This window comes from Panthera onca, chromosome C2, assembly GCF_046562875.1.
Source record: "Panthera onca isolate mPanOnc1 chromosome C2, mPanOnc1 haplotype 2, whole genome shotgun sequence".
Classification (NCBI taxonomy): Eukaryota; Metazoa; Chordata; class Mammalia; order Carnivora; family Felidae; genus Panthera; species Panthera onca.
Genome location: NC_138347.1, coordinates 153,732,730 through 153,745,839, shown reverse-complemented (window position 1 = coordinate 153,745,839; position 13,110 = coordinate 153,732,730). Strand labels below are relative to the sequence as shown.

The 13,110-nt window shown below is 51.0% G+C and overlaps 1 protein-coding gene across 1 annotated transcript in view; it reads right to left on the bottom strand.

Annotated features, from left to right (window-relative positions):
- TRANK1 (tetratricopeptide repeat and ankyrin repeat containing 1) overlaps positions 1-13,110 on the bottom strand; it is a 79,098-nt gene that overhangs the window by 30,552 nt on the left and 35,436 nt on the right. The window contains exons 9-12 of the mRNA XM_078432524.2: positions 12,571-12,732; positions 10,111-10,365; positions 8,073-8,249; positions 4,489-7,419 (exon numbers count right to left, since the gene is read on the bottom strand). Coding sequence (XP_078288650.2) covers positions 4,489-7,419; positions 8,073-8,249; positions 10,111-10,365; positions 12,571-12,732 — 3,525 coding nt within the window. The remainder of the gene's footprint in view (positions 1-4,488; positions 7,420-8,072; positions 8,250-10,110; positions 10,366-12,570; positions 12,733-13,110) is intronic.

The following is a 13,110-nucleotide window of genomic DNA, read 5'->3' as shown; positions in this document are numbered from 1 at the left end:
AACACAGATCATCTTGGGTCTCTCCGCTGTTCACAGGGGCCACGTGTCCTTTGCCTAACACCAGATAGAATACTACGTCTTTGGTAAAACGCCACGAAATGGGCATACGTGTCCCAATTGCTATCATCACCAAATAATAAGGAGAACTTTTACTATCCAATAATAATATTACTAGATGTATACAGTGAGACCACAGGTGGAAACTACTGAGTCAAAGCAAATCAGCCGCTACTGAGGCTCCCTCCCCCTTAAGAGCTAGCAAAGGCCAGAGATCCATACTCATGGGAGCATCAGAAAAGGGCAGGGAAGTGCTCGCTGCAGTGATAAATGGGAACCCACTTCAATGCCTTCTAGAGAAACTTAAGCGAGCACACCCAAAAAATAAAAGATGGTTCCACCGTAAAAAGGAATGAAATTCTGGCACATCCTCCAACACAGGGGACCCTGGAAAACGCTATGCTAATCACGTAGCCAAGGCCACATACTGGACGATTCCTATGACATGAAATGTCCAGAACAGGCAAATGCAGAGATAGAAAGTAGATTAGTGGTTTCCAGAGGAGGGAGGGTGAGGGGAACGGGGAGTCACTGCTAATGGTACAGGCTTTCTTTCTGGGGTGATGAGTGACAATGTTCTGGAATTAGATGTTGGTGACGGTTGTACAACCTTGTGTATATATTAAAACGACTAACTTCCATATTTTTAACAAGTGAATGCGGGAGCACCTGGGTGGCTCAGTCGGTTAAGCATGTGACTCGGACTCAGGGCGTGATCTCACAGTTCGTGGGTTCGAGCCCCATGTCGGGCTCTGTGCTGACAGCTCGGAGCCTGGAGCCTGCTTCGGATTCTGTGTCTCCCTCTCTCTCTGCCCCTCCCCCTCTCACACTCTGTCTCTCTCCCTCTCTCTCAAAAATAAGCAAACATTAAAAAAATTTTTTAATAAAAAAATAAATGAACAGGTGAATGCTGCACTACATGAATCTCAATTTTAAAAAAAGAATACAGCATAAGAGAAAATATTCACTAAACACAGTGTATATTCACCACATAATCAATACATACAGGTGCATGATAAATGCATATCATGTATATTTTTAAAAGATCCAAAGGACATGAAACAAAATATTAGCAGTGAGCGGCCCTACAGGTAGCTTGTAATTTTTTTAAACATTTTCTGTGTTTTACAAAGTCCCTATATCTAGTACATCTAATCTGGGCTTCTCCTGGTTCTATAACCAGAAACGTATACACACAGTCTTCCCTCTATCCCAAGAGAGGAGGTGGGAGGTGGGGTCTATGCAGTCGCTATCCTCACGGGTTACTTAGCCAAAGTAACCAGAACTGGTCCCAGGAACAACTCCCCCTGCCAGGCTCTACCATGCCAACCATAAAGGCTGTTGGCCCCGGACCAGCAGCGCTGAACCAGGGGGTCGACCAGAATGAGGAGCTCATTCAACTACTCGTGCCAGATCCTGCCACTGGATCCAACGACACAAAATGGGTGTCACTGAAGCCACTCCCTGGGGACGAAACGAGGGAGTCATCCAGTCCACACACAGTGCCAGGCAGGGTAGGAGCTCTGCAAATGATTCCTGAACGGATGAAAAAGGGTCAGGGCTCTAGTTCCTATACGAAGAGCGTAAATTACTTTGTGCCAGCTCTTCCTACACAACCCAAGTCTCAGGGATAAGACCACAGAAGAACAAGAAGTTGAACTGCTCAGGCCCAGCCAGGTCCCACAATTCAAATGCAACATCTGTGAGGTCTTCTGGAGCCCGGGAAGCTGGGCTGAGTTCTGTGGCGTCCCCTGCACTCTGGGAGGCCACCTGCCTTCCGATCATTTTCTGACTCCTTGGCTGAACAAATCAGAATGTTAATCTAATTTCACAGTGTGTGTGTGTGTGTGTGTGTGTGAATGTGCATGTCTATGTGTATGTGTGGTATGTATGTATTTTCTCTTTCCACCAAACCAAAGCCAATCTGAGATGCATCTAGAAAAAGAGCATCTATCAAATCCTACAAGAAACATCAGACGTAAATGGTGAAATATTAGAAATGGTCCCATTAACTTCAGAAATAACAGGCATCTGTTATAAAGTCTCCAAAATCTAGTACATCTTATGTGGACTTTAACAGATACCTGTTAAAGCTACTACTTAAGATCCTAACCAATGAAATACAACAGGAAAAAAGAATGATCAATATAGAAAAGAAGATAAATACCACCCTTATCTGCAGAAAAATGCCAAAATCTAAAAGTTAGAATGTTCAGCAAGATTGTTAAATTGACCAGATCAACGTATAAAACCCAACAGCATCCTCTATACCAGTCATAACTGACTAGAAATGTAAAATAAATAACTGAACGGGAAAAGGGGGCAGCCATGAGAGTAACAAAAAGTAGAAGATCCCGAGGACCAATCTAACAGCTGTGTAAAATGTCTGCGGAAAATGATAAAATATTACTGAAGGCACTAAAAGATCTGAATAGAGAAACATGCCAAGGTCATGGCTCAGAAATCCCAAGGATGGAGAGATGTGAATTCTTCCCAAAGAGCAATAAATTCAATGAAATTCCAATCAAAATTACAAAGAGTCCGAGAATCTGATGACTATGGTAAATGTGATATCGTGATAATAGTACAAGAACAGACAAATGAGACAAATCAAAGAAAACCGTGAGTCACAGATGCAGGAGAAAAGCAGCCTTACAAATCAGAGGCAAAGGTGGGCCAAGAAGTGAATGGCGTCAACACAGCTGATTCTCCTTATGGAAAAAAGTCAAATTAGATCAGAGAAGAAGGGTTAGTTCAACAAAGACACTGTCACACCACACACACATTTTAGATAGATTAAATTTAGTTAGTTAAATTTACCCAAATTTAAATACCCGTCTACAGGGGTGCCTGGGTGGCTCAGTCAGTTAAGTGTCTGACTTCGGCTCGGGTCATGATCTCCCAGCTTGTGAGTTCGAGCCCCGCGTCGGGCTCTGTGCTGACGGCTCAGAGCCTGGAGCCTGCTTCGGGTTCTGTGTCTCCCTCTCTCTCTGCCCCTCCCCTCCTCGTGCTCTGTCTCTCTCTCTCTCTGTCTCTCAAAAACAAATAAACATTAAATACCTGCCTACATATAAAAAGCAAAATTTAAAATCACTAGAAGATAATCTAAGAGAATATCTTAATAACTCTAGATCAGAAGAATTTTGTAAGACACAAAAGAACAGATCTTAAAAGAAAACATTCATAGGTTAAAATTTAAAGTATCTTCCTACTAAAGAGCACCATTAAGTACATACCATTTTACCGTAACAAAGTTAAAAAGACATGCCACAGAATTGGGAAAAAGATCTGCAATAAACATACTCAACACAGGATGTGAAGGCAGAATTCATAGAGAATTCTGAACAAATCCGTAAGAGAAACAACTCATTAAAAAGGCAGGCACAGGAGAGCAGACAATTCACAGAATACCGAATAGCCAGTGAACGCAGGAAAGGATGCCACATCTCAGGAAAATGGAAATTCAAGCCACACCAGATGTCATTTCACACCTACCCCAGGAGCAAAGCAAGAGGCTATAACACAGATCCAGAGAGATGTGCTCAGGAAGGTTCACTCCGGGATCACAGTGAAAAACTGCCTAACGCCCGTTAACTGGAAAATGAATAACAAGTCGTGGTACAGCCATAAAATAGGACGCTGACGGGAGTCACGACTGCAGGGACTAGAGCTCCACATTGTCCATATGCAGAAATCTCAAAACATAGCATGAAGCAAAAATGCAAAGTGGCAGGAAGATATGTCTGGCACGATGCCATCGGATAAAGTTTCTAAGCGTGTAAAATGATAGTCTCTTGTTCACGGACACATGCAGGACACAGGGGGGTGAACGTGCGAGCATCCTGTAAACCATAAAGGAAGGGCTCCGGCGCGGATGTCGTGTTATTCAAACCCTCTGCCCCTTGGTGTTCTCTGTAAAATGGGAAGGATGCCTAACCGGCAGGGTTTTTGTGACGATCAAGTACAGGTGCTCTGCATCAGCTGCCTGGCGCCAGGAAGGGGCACAACTGAGGTTCAGGTTAAAGGCACCTGAGTGTGTGCTATTCCCGACTGCCTCCTAGCCCTCTCTTTTGGCTTCTCCTGGAGAGAAGTGCCGCTTTGGGGATTAGTAACTGGTCATCGGCATATTGCCGTATATGGCACAAGCTCCTGCTTCCCAAGTGTTTTAGCAGACGTTCTCGAGCACTTTCAGTGCTCCCCTGGAATGTTCTCACGTCATGGCAAGGTCCCCAAGATGCACCTTCCACTCGGCCGCAGCTTGAATTATCAGCCTAAGGATGAGCGGCAGCCGAAACCACAGGATCTCTCGTTCACGGGCTCATTTCCTCACAGACTCCAAGATACTCCCCTCACTTCAGCTAACAAGGCCCAGCAGTGCCAGGCCAGCGCCCAGGCACCTCCCCTGCAGGCAGGCACGAAGCCCGGACATACCCGAATGGGACCTGTAATTCTGGTACAGCTGGTGGATCTTCTTGGGCTTCCGGACGGCACACTGCTTGTCCGCGGTGCTTTTGCTGGCGTAGTGGAACAGAGAGCGCAGGTCGCTGAAGCGGAAGGCCACCCCCTTCATGATGCTCTGGGCCGTGTCCCCCGTGAGGAACATGGCGTTGGGGTCATTGATGCATTTCATCAGCAGCGCCAGCTCGGCTTGAGTGAAGTCCTGGATCTCATCGCCATAGAGCTCGTGGATGGACCACGGGAGCACCTTGACCTTCGACAGCCTCCGGGACAGGTTGTACAGAACGTCCTCTTCGTCGAAATAACCTTTCTGAGACCTGATCTGCTGGTACAGGCAGAAGAGACCGTAGATCTCGCTCCGGTCTTCCTGGAAATTGGGGCACCGCTTCCTCCCTAATTTCTTATATGCTTCTTCCGTGAGTCTCCCCTGCGGGCAGCTGAGGGCCTCAAAGGACCCCTTCAGAAAAGATTTGATCTCTTTCCAAATCAGTGCAGGGTTGTAGGAGGTTTTCCCTTTGGTCATTTTGGGCCATATTTCATTGGCGAACACCTCAAATGTCACATACACCCGGGGGTCACGGTCGCACGGACGCATTTCCGCCGCCCTATCCTCCTCACCATTGTCGCCGTCCGCCTCGGCCTCCTCCTCCTCCTCCTGCCAATTGGGGATGGTCACCTCCTCCTGTGTGGACCATCCCACGATGCTTCTTTTCAAGCTGCCGTCTTCGTTTCTCAGAAAAAATGGTTTGGGCAGAGAAGCGTCCAGCAGGAGGAGCAGCTGCTTGGAAGTGACAAACAGCGGAAAGTTCTCGTCCCTCAGGTCCTGGAGTTTGTGGACGTTGGGTTCCGGGGGTCTGTAGTGACTGGTGGCCTTGGTAGACTTGGAAAGCTCGATGAAATTCCGCTGTACCTCCCGGCACAGGACGTGGTTCTTGGTCACGAAGATCTGATGTAAATGCTCCAGCTGGCGGAGATGCTCTGGGGTGCGCGCTTCGGCCCCCCGGCCAGGCCCCCCCGGCTCCCCGCCGGGTCCCCCCGCACGGGCTTCAGGGTCCTGCTCCTCGTCTGTGCCGTCCACGGCTTCCGCCTCCCGGGAGCCCTCCGCTTCCTCCTCCTCCTCCTCCTCCTCCTCCCCTTCCTCCTCCTCCTCTTCCTCTTCCTCCGGACCCGGACCCTCCTTTCCGGGGTCTACTTCCAGCCTTCTCTTCAGCCACATCTGTCCGGCCAGCAGCGGGCTTCCCGCCTGCCCAGCCTTCTCCCAGTAACCGTGGAAATTCTTCCACAGCCGGTACAGGCAGCAAGTTGTCTTCCCGGTGCCGCTGCGGCCGATGAGGATGATGGGCTCCAGCGGCCTGGGGTTGAGGCCGATCACGGCATGCTCGAGTTCGCCCACCCGGAAGGGGTACTCCACCGTGGCCGTCGTGTCATTGAGGATGTTGAAGGCCATGCTGGTGCTGAAGCTGTGGAACTTCATGATGTTGTACTCTGTCTCCACCGCGCTGGCGGGCGGGAAGTACTCGGGGTCCGCGTGCCCCCGGCTCTCCTCGGCCTCCGTGTCTTCCACGTAGCAGCGGGGTATGCGCTTGAGGACCTTCACGTTGGCCGACACCTGGCCTTGGTGGATGCCCTTCAGCTTCTTCCGCAGGACGCAGGACCGGCCCCGGTTATAGGCGCTGCAGATGGCCCTGATGGAGTCCGACAGCTTGCAGTGGTCCAAGACGATGTCCCAGATCCGGATGATTTCTGTGTAGACCCGACCCGACTTCTCCGGGCAGCGCAGGGTCCGCTCCGTGGTGATGACCTTCTCCGGGTTCTCGCTGCATCGAGGGGAGAAGTCGATGGCCAGCTCCCAGAGCATCCGGGCCCCCTTGTCCAGCTTGGCCTCGAAGAGCCGGATGCTTCCTTTCAGATGTTTCAGCCGCTTCTGGAGGCCTTGGGTCCACTCGCCGTTCCCCAGCTGCTGGATGGCTAGGATGACTTTCTTCTTCATGACCTTAGTCATTACCTTACTGGACAGCTTCTTCAGCATTTCCGAAGTGCACTCGATCTCCCATGTCATGTTCTCGAAGTCCTGGAGGCAGGCCTCGATCTCCTGCGTGCTCCAGCTGTCCAGATCGTCACTGCCTTCTCTCTCTCTGGGGCCAGCGGGAACGAGCCGCGAGGCCCCGAGGCCCGCCTGAGCAAGTCCGCCCCCTGCCTCGAGGATGGTGTGGCTGTTCCCACTGGAGTCGGAGCCTCGCGCCCCCAGGGCTCGCTGGAGCTCGTCCTTCTTTACCTCCCTACCAGCTCCTGTCTCCAGAGGCTCAGAGCCCTGAGAACAGTCCTCTGGGAGGGACGGATTCGGTTCAAGCTGCTGAATTAAACCCGTGATGTCCCGCACCAGCCGGTCTCTCAGAGAGCAGGGCCTGACGGCCCCTGGCTCCTGCTTCGTTGCCTGTGCACCCGGGAGAGTCTCCCAGCTGTCGGGGACCACAGCTCCTTTGGGCAGGGTCCTGGCGTTGATGCTGCACGACAGAGACTTGGATGAACCCTGGGACCTGAGCTGAGACGTGTGACTGGGGGCGGCGGGCCTCGGGAGCCTCCCCGAGTGGGCGGCAGAATCCTGCCGGCTCCTGTGCCTGGACTCGGCCAGAGCTTTGTTCCAGGCCAAGAGCAGGGCATCGTTCTTCTTGATCCGGTGCCGCGCGTCTTTGCCTTCTTTGTTCTTCAGGTTGATGTTGATGTCAAACTTCACCAGCAGGTCTATTAGCTTCTTCATCCGCTTCAGCATGCCCTTCTGGAAGAGGATGTGCATCAGCGTGTTTCCGTTGCTGTCCTGGGTGTTGGGGTTGAGGTAGCAAAATTCAGCGGGGTTGGACCAGAAGAGATCCAGCAGGTGGCTGAGGAAGTTAAAACCGACGTCAGCTGAAAGACACAAACCAAACCCTGTGAGTGCTCCGTCGCTCTCCCCAGGGCACAGAGACCCCTGGATTTGGAGAGACGCCAGCCAGGGGCATCTCAGAACACGAAACTTCCCCCAAGTACTTGACAGCCCAGGGGTTCACAAGCAGGGACGGTCTGCTCCCCGAGGGACACCTGGCCTCGTCTGGAGACACCGTTGGTTGTCACACTTTGGGAGGCGGGATGGGCATCTAACGGGTAGAGGCCCAGGATGCTGCTAGACATCCTACAATGCACGAGACAGCCCCCACAGCAAGGAATCGCCTAGTCCAAATGTCAATAGGGTCAAGGTTGAGAAACCCTGAAATAGCTTCATAGCATTCCTGACATAAGATTTTTGTCAGGGCCCCTGAAAATGGTGTCGATAACCGGGAAGTATTCGTCGGCTACGGACAGCCAGGTGAAGAATCAACCCGCGCCGACCATTCACCGTGACGGTTGCCCCTTCTCATCAAGCTATGGGTGAGGGGCCGGGAGACAACAGGTGGGCCTGACCAGGAAATGGGCCTTTTTCAGAGCGCTGGCTTTCCCCACAGGAAAGACAAAAAAGCACGGCATCAGTTCTAATGCCCAGCTGCCCCTCCGAGGAGAAGACTGCTTAAAAAATAAAGGCCTACCTCTGATATCTAAAAAGATGTGGAGCGCTGCATGCAGAGGGGTATCACCTTCCGTGAGGGTGATACCGCGGGGGTCCGCACCCTTGGTCAAGAGAAGAAAAGCCAGCTCAAAGTCCTCGTGTTTCAGGCACAAGACAAGCGGCGTCTCCTGCCTGTCCTGGAGACCCTCGGGCAAGGCTGAGGAGGCAGAAGAGAAGGACACCCGTGAGCTGCATCCCTGTGACGGGGTACAGCCTGGCTCACCGGAGGAGGAGGGGCCCCCTTCTGCCACTTACTCCGAGAGCTGACGCCAACCCGGCTTCTGAGCCCCTCTTACCACCACCCCTTCTGGGAGGCGAAGGCTTCCCAGAGCCCTCCGGGTGAAAGCCCAAGTCCGCGGGCCGTGCCGCTCCCCACTCTTCTGCTCCCCCTCACATCTTCAGCACTGGCCGGGAGCGGGGACAGGGCCCGTGAACAGCGGAAACGCCGGGGCCTGCCCGCCGCCCTCCCTGACACACAGTCGGTGATCAGGTGATAGGAGTATGGCTTCCCCGAATCTTTTGCGTCTACCGAGCTCCTTCTTGAGGCTGCCCTTCTACCCTCAAGTGCCATCTTCCGTGACACCTCTCCACCCCCGACATCGGCTTCCTTCTAGCCCCGTCCGCACCCCCTCTGCACCGCAGGCTGCCGACCTCCACCCCTACACTCCGCACACGCCCCCGGCAGCCACACATTCGCTCCGCCCTTGCCCCCCCAGAACCCGATTCCAGGGAGGCGCTTCCTAAGTGCTCGCTGACTCGGGCACGAAAGAGAAATCCCATGACGGCCAGGGTCCAGGCAAAGGTAGTAGCAACGCTCTGCTCGAGGAATGGGTTTAAAGGCATTAAACTACGGGGGGCATTCCATCTACCTCCTGGAAAATGTGGGTACAGCCAACGCCTGCAGGCTTTGTGTGGCACTTTGAGAGCGGAGGACCAATGAACGGCCTTCCCCCTTAAACAGCCAAGCAAGCAGAAAGCCACACAGCCACGGTGTTCTTCCAAGAACCTGCATGCATGAACTCATTTTATCTTCAAAACAACCTGAGAATGGGGGGGCTGTTATCATTCTCATTCTATAAAGAAGGACATGAAGGCAGAAATAGCATGCCCGAAGCCCCACAATTTGTAGTGGCATTAGTTGGGGGGCGGGGGGAGGGGGGGAGAGGGGGGAAGAGAGGGAAGTGGGAGGAGGCTGGTGCTCCCAAATTAGTTTTAAAATAAACCCAATCCGGGCCACCTGGGTGGCTCAGCCGGTTGAGCGTCCGACTTCGGCTCCGGTCATGATCTCGCGGTTCATGGGTTCGAGCCCCGCATCAGACTCTGTGCTGACAGCTCGGAGCCTGGGGCCTGCTTCAGATTCTGTGTCTCCCTCCCTCTCTGGCCCTTCCCCCGCTTGCACGCATGCTCTGTCTCTCTCTCTCTCAAAAATAAATAAAAGTTGGAAGGAAGGAAGAAAGAAATAGAGAGGAAGGAAGGAAGGAAGGAAGGAAGACCAACTCGACGGCTCACTCCGGACATACACTGACCCACATACAGTGATTGTGCTGATTACAATGGCGGATGTTTCCACCCAGCAATTATTTGGCCATGTCTTTAAAAACAAGCACCAAATCCCAGTCCACTGACTAGAAAAGAATGCCAGACTTTGACAGGGATGCACACAGCATCCTGAGCGGAGGGAAGAGTCCGGCCGGCCATCAGAAGGAAAAGACTGCCGTGGGCCACACCCAGGGCCAAGGGCCCCTCCACGCACCTGAGGTTCCTCACACAAGGCAGAGGACAAGACAAGAAAGGTAAGTGGAATTCACAAAGACGCACAGAGTTCCTACAGGCCAGCTACAGGCCAGCACCAACCGACAGGGCATTAACCCGGCCACTGTTGCAAAATGAGACGCTCCCCAAGAAGAGAATGAGGCAACATTTAGAGGAATCTCCAAAACCAAGTGAAAGCCCCGCGACCAGCGGTGGCCTGACATCCCAGGGGACAAGCCTCCAGGGCTCGTCACGGGCCTTCTCACCTCCACTGTCGATGAGGCAGCCCAGGAGCTGTATCCTCCGAGGGTCCCAAGCGCTGAGGCGGGGGATGAGGGCGCAGAGGTCAAGGTCGGAGAAGTTGCAGCCCTTGAGGAGGCAGTCGCCCAGGGGCGGCTCCCCATTTACCTTGCGGGTCAGCAGCAGAAGCACTTCAGGCCACTTCTGTTTCTCCAGCAAAAACTTGATGAAGGTGTTGGCGCAGTCACGGTTAATGTCACAGACCAGGTCAGGAGGAATTTCTTTGAAAAATAAGAATACACCACACGCCCCAAAAAAGGTGCATATGATTTCTGAACGCAAATACCGCTCAACACATTTAGGCATAATTAACAGGAATTTACCGGTCAGTGTTTGTAAGCACTGGGGAAAACAGAAACAAGCCATTCCTTTGAGCACACAACTCAGCCACTCATTAACATCAGTAGCAGCACCGGCCATGTGACCCTCTTGGGAGGGTTAGAAACACTCGAAGGAGAGTAGAGCCTGGCCCCGAAGGAGGGCAGAAAGATGACTGTGTCTTAGAAGAAGACGTAAGTCAGGCCACTCTTCAGAGGTTAGAAGGGCAAGAGCCTGCCTTAAGTCTTGCATAATATTAAGAGTGTCTTCTGCTTAAGGAACACTGAAATGCAACGAGGCACTGTAGAATAATTACATCAACAGTTGCCGGATGGGAGCGAGAGGATGGTTTAACCCAAATTCCTAATTTCACATCACAAGATGCCAAGTGTTTCCATCTGATCTCTGATGTATTCCATCAGAGACAAGATAATGTTATCCCAGTTCATGACGCTGGTATAGCCCATGGATGGGAAACTTCTAACAGAGGTCCTCAGTAAGTAAATTGCCAGATTCAGCAAATAAAAACATAGGATGCCAGTTAAATCTTTCACGTACTATTTGGGACACACTTAAGCTATATTCATTGTTTATCTAAAATTATAGGGGCGCCTGGGTGGCTCAGTCGGTTAAGCGGCCGACTTCGGCTCAGGTCATGATCTCGCGGTCTGTGAGTTCGAGCCCCGCGTCGGGCTCTGTGCTGACAGCTCAGAGCCTGGAGCCTGTTTCCTCCCTCTCTCTGACCCTCCCCTGTTCATGCTCTGTCTCTCCCTGTCTCAAAAATAAATAAAACGTTAAAAAAATTTTTTTTTTAAATAAAATTATAATTCGAGGCGCCTGGGTGACTCGGTAGGTTAAGTGTCCCACTTCTGCTCAGGTCATGATCTCACAGTTAGTTCGTGAGTTCGAGCCCCGTGTCGGGCTCTGTGCTGACAGCTCAGACTGTCTCCATCTCTCTGCCCTTCCCCTGCTTGTGCACGCTCTCTCTCTCTCTCTCTCTAATATAAAATAAAACATTAAAAAAAATTTTTAATTATAATTCAACTGGCATTTTGCAGTTTGTCTGGCAATCCTGGCAGTAAGAAAGGAGGGAGGAAGAGAAGAAGGGAAGAAATCAAGAGTTACCTAAATGAGAGCAATTTAATGTGCCTTGCTAGTTTTTGCTTCCCACCTTTCTCGAAGATTTCTAAAATAAACACTCACTTTAATATTGAAAATAGTCATTTGAAAACGAGAAAAACAGGACCCTGGACGAGGTGCTCTACGCCCATCATCTCAGCAGGTAGGGACCCTAGCTAACCTGCTGCATACCCTGAAGAGCATTTTCCTTCCACTGGCTACTCCTTCCTGCGTTCTCTGGAAAATTAAGAAATCTCAGCCCTTTGGATGGTCCGAGTGAATGCATTACAGCCCAATTTTAAAAGTACTAACTTTCACCTACTTAGGGTTTCTAGAATCTTCCCTAGTTATCTAGAATGTGTCTCTGAAGTTCTTTTCTAGAACTTTCCTGATTTCCCCCTAATGAAAAAAATTACATTCAATTCTACAATAACTTTATATCCCGACATTAGCCACTATCTATAGAAGAGAAAAACATCTGTAGTATTTAAAAAACGATCATATATGTAAAAGTAACTGTTGAAGGATACATGATAAACCGGAAACAGAGGCTGATGCTGGGGGTGGGATTTAGGGACTAAAGTTCAAGGTGCATGATCTAGACTTTCCACTGAATAATGTTCTGTGCTGTTTGAATGTTTTACATGTAGCTCATCACTTTTATTTTTTTTAATTAATTTTTTAAAGATATTAGGAAACAGGGGGAGCCTGGGTGGCTCAGTCAGTTAAGCATCTGACCTCGGCTCAGGTCACGATCTCTCGGTTTGTGGGTTCGAGCCCCCCGTCGGGCTCTGTGTTGACGGCTCCAAGCCTGGAGCCTGCTTCGGATTCTGTGTCTCCTTCTCTCTCGGCCCCTCCCCTGCTTATGCTGTGTCTCTCTCTGTCTCTCAAAAATAAATAAATGTTTAAAAAAATTTAAGGATACTAGAAAAGAGTTTTAGTGAGCATAAATCATCTTTGGCACAACCGAACGTTGCGAGCAAAATTACCTTGCAGAGAAGAAAGGAGGCGTAAGAACCTTTGAACTACTTCTTGCTTCAGAAAGTTTTTATGCAGCAGCCGGTTTCCTGAGTTCATGTACTTGACCAGCTGCTCAGCGGCCTTCCGGAAAGTGTCAGTCTCGCTAGCGGGTCCATCACCATTGGTCAGTCCTACAAAACAAGCAGACGATGCTTCTGAACACAGGGGCCACAGCCATGGCAGGTTGCAAAAACAACCCCAGGTCTCCACCCCTCCGTGTACGCCCGTGCTTTGCCAGGTGACTTCGCATCACCTTCCATCAAGAGGTGGAGCCTTTTCTCCTCCCCACCCTGGCTTCTGGCCTGGCTTCTGGACTTCTAGAATGCAGTGGGTGTGATTTTGATGCTCGTTCTGAGGCGGGGTCTCAAGAGGCCTGGCTTAGTTCTATTTGCTCTCTTGAGACCCAGGCCTCTGCCATGGGAATAGGTCCAGTCTCGTCCTTGGGAGGACAAGAGACAGCGTAGAACAAAGAGGAATCAGTCCAGCTGTCCAAACTGAGGCTCCATAGA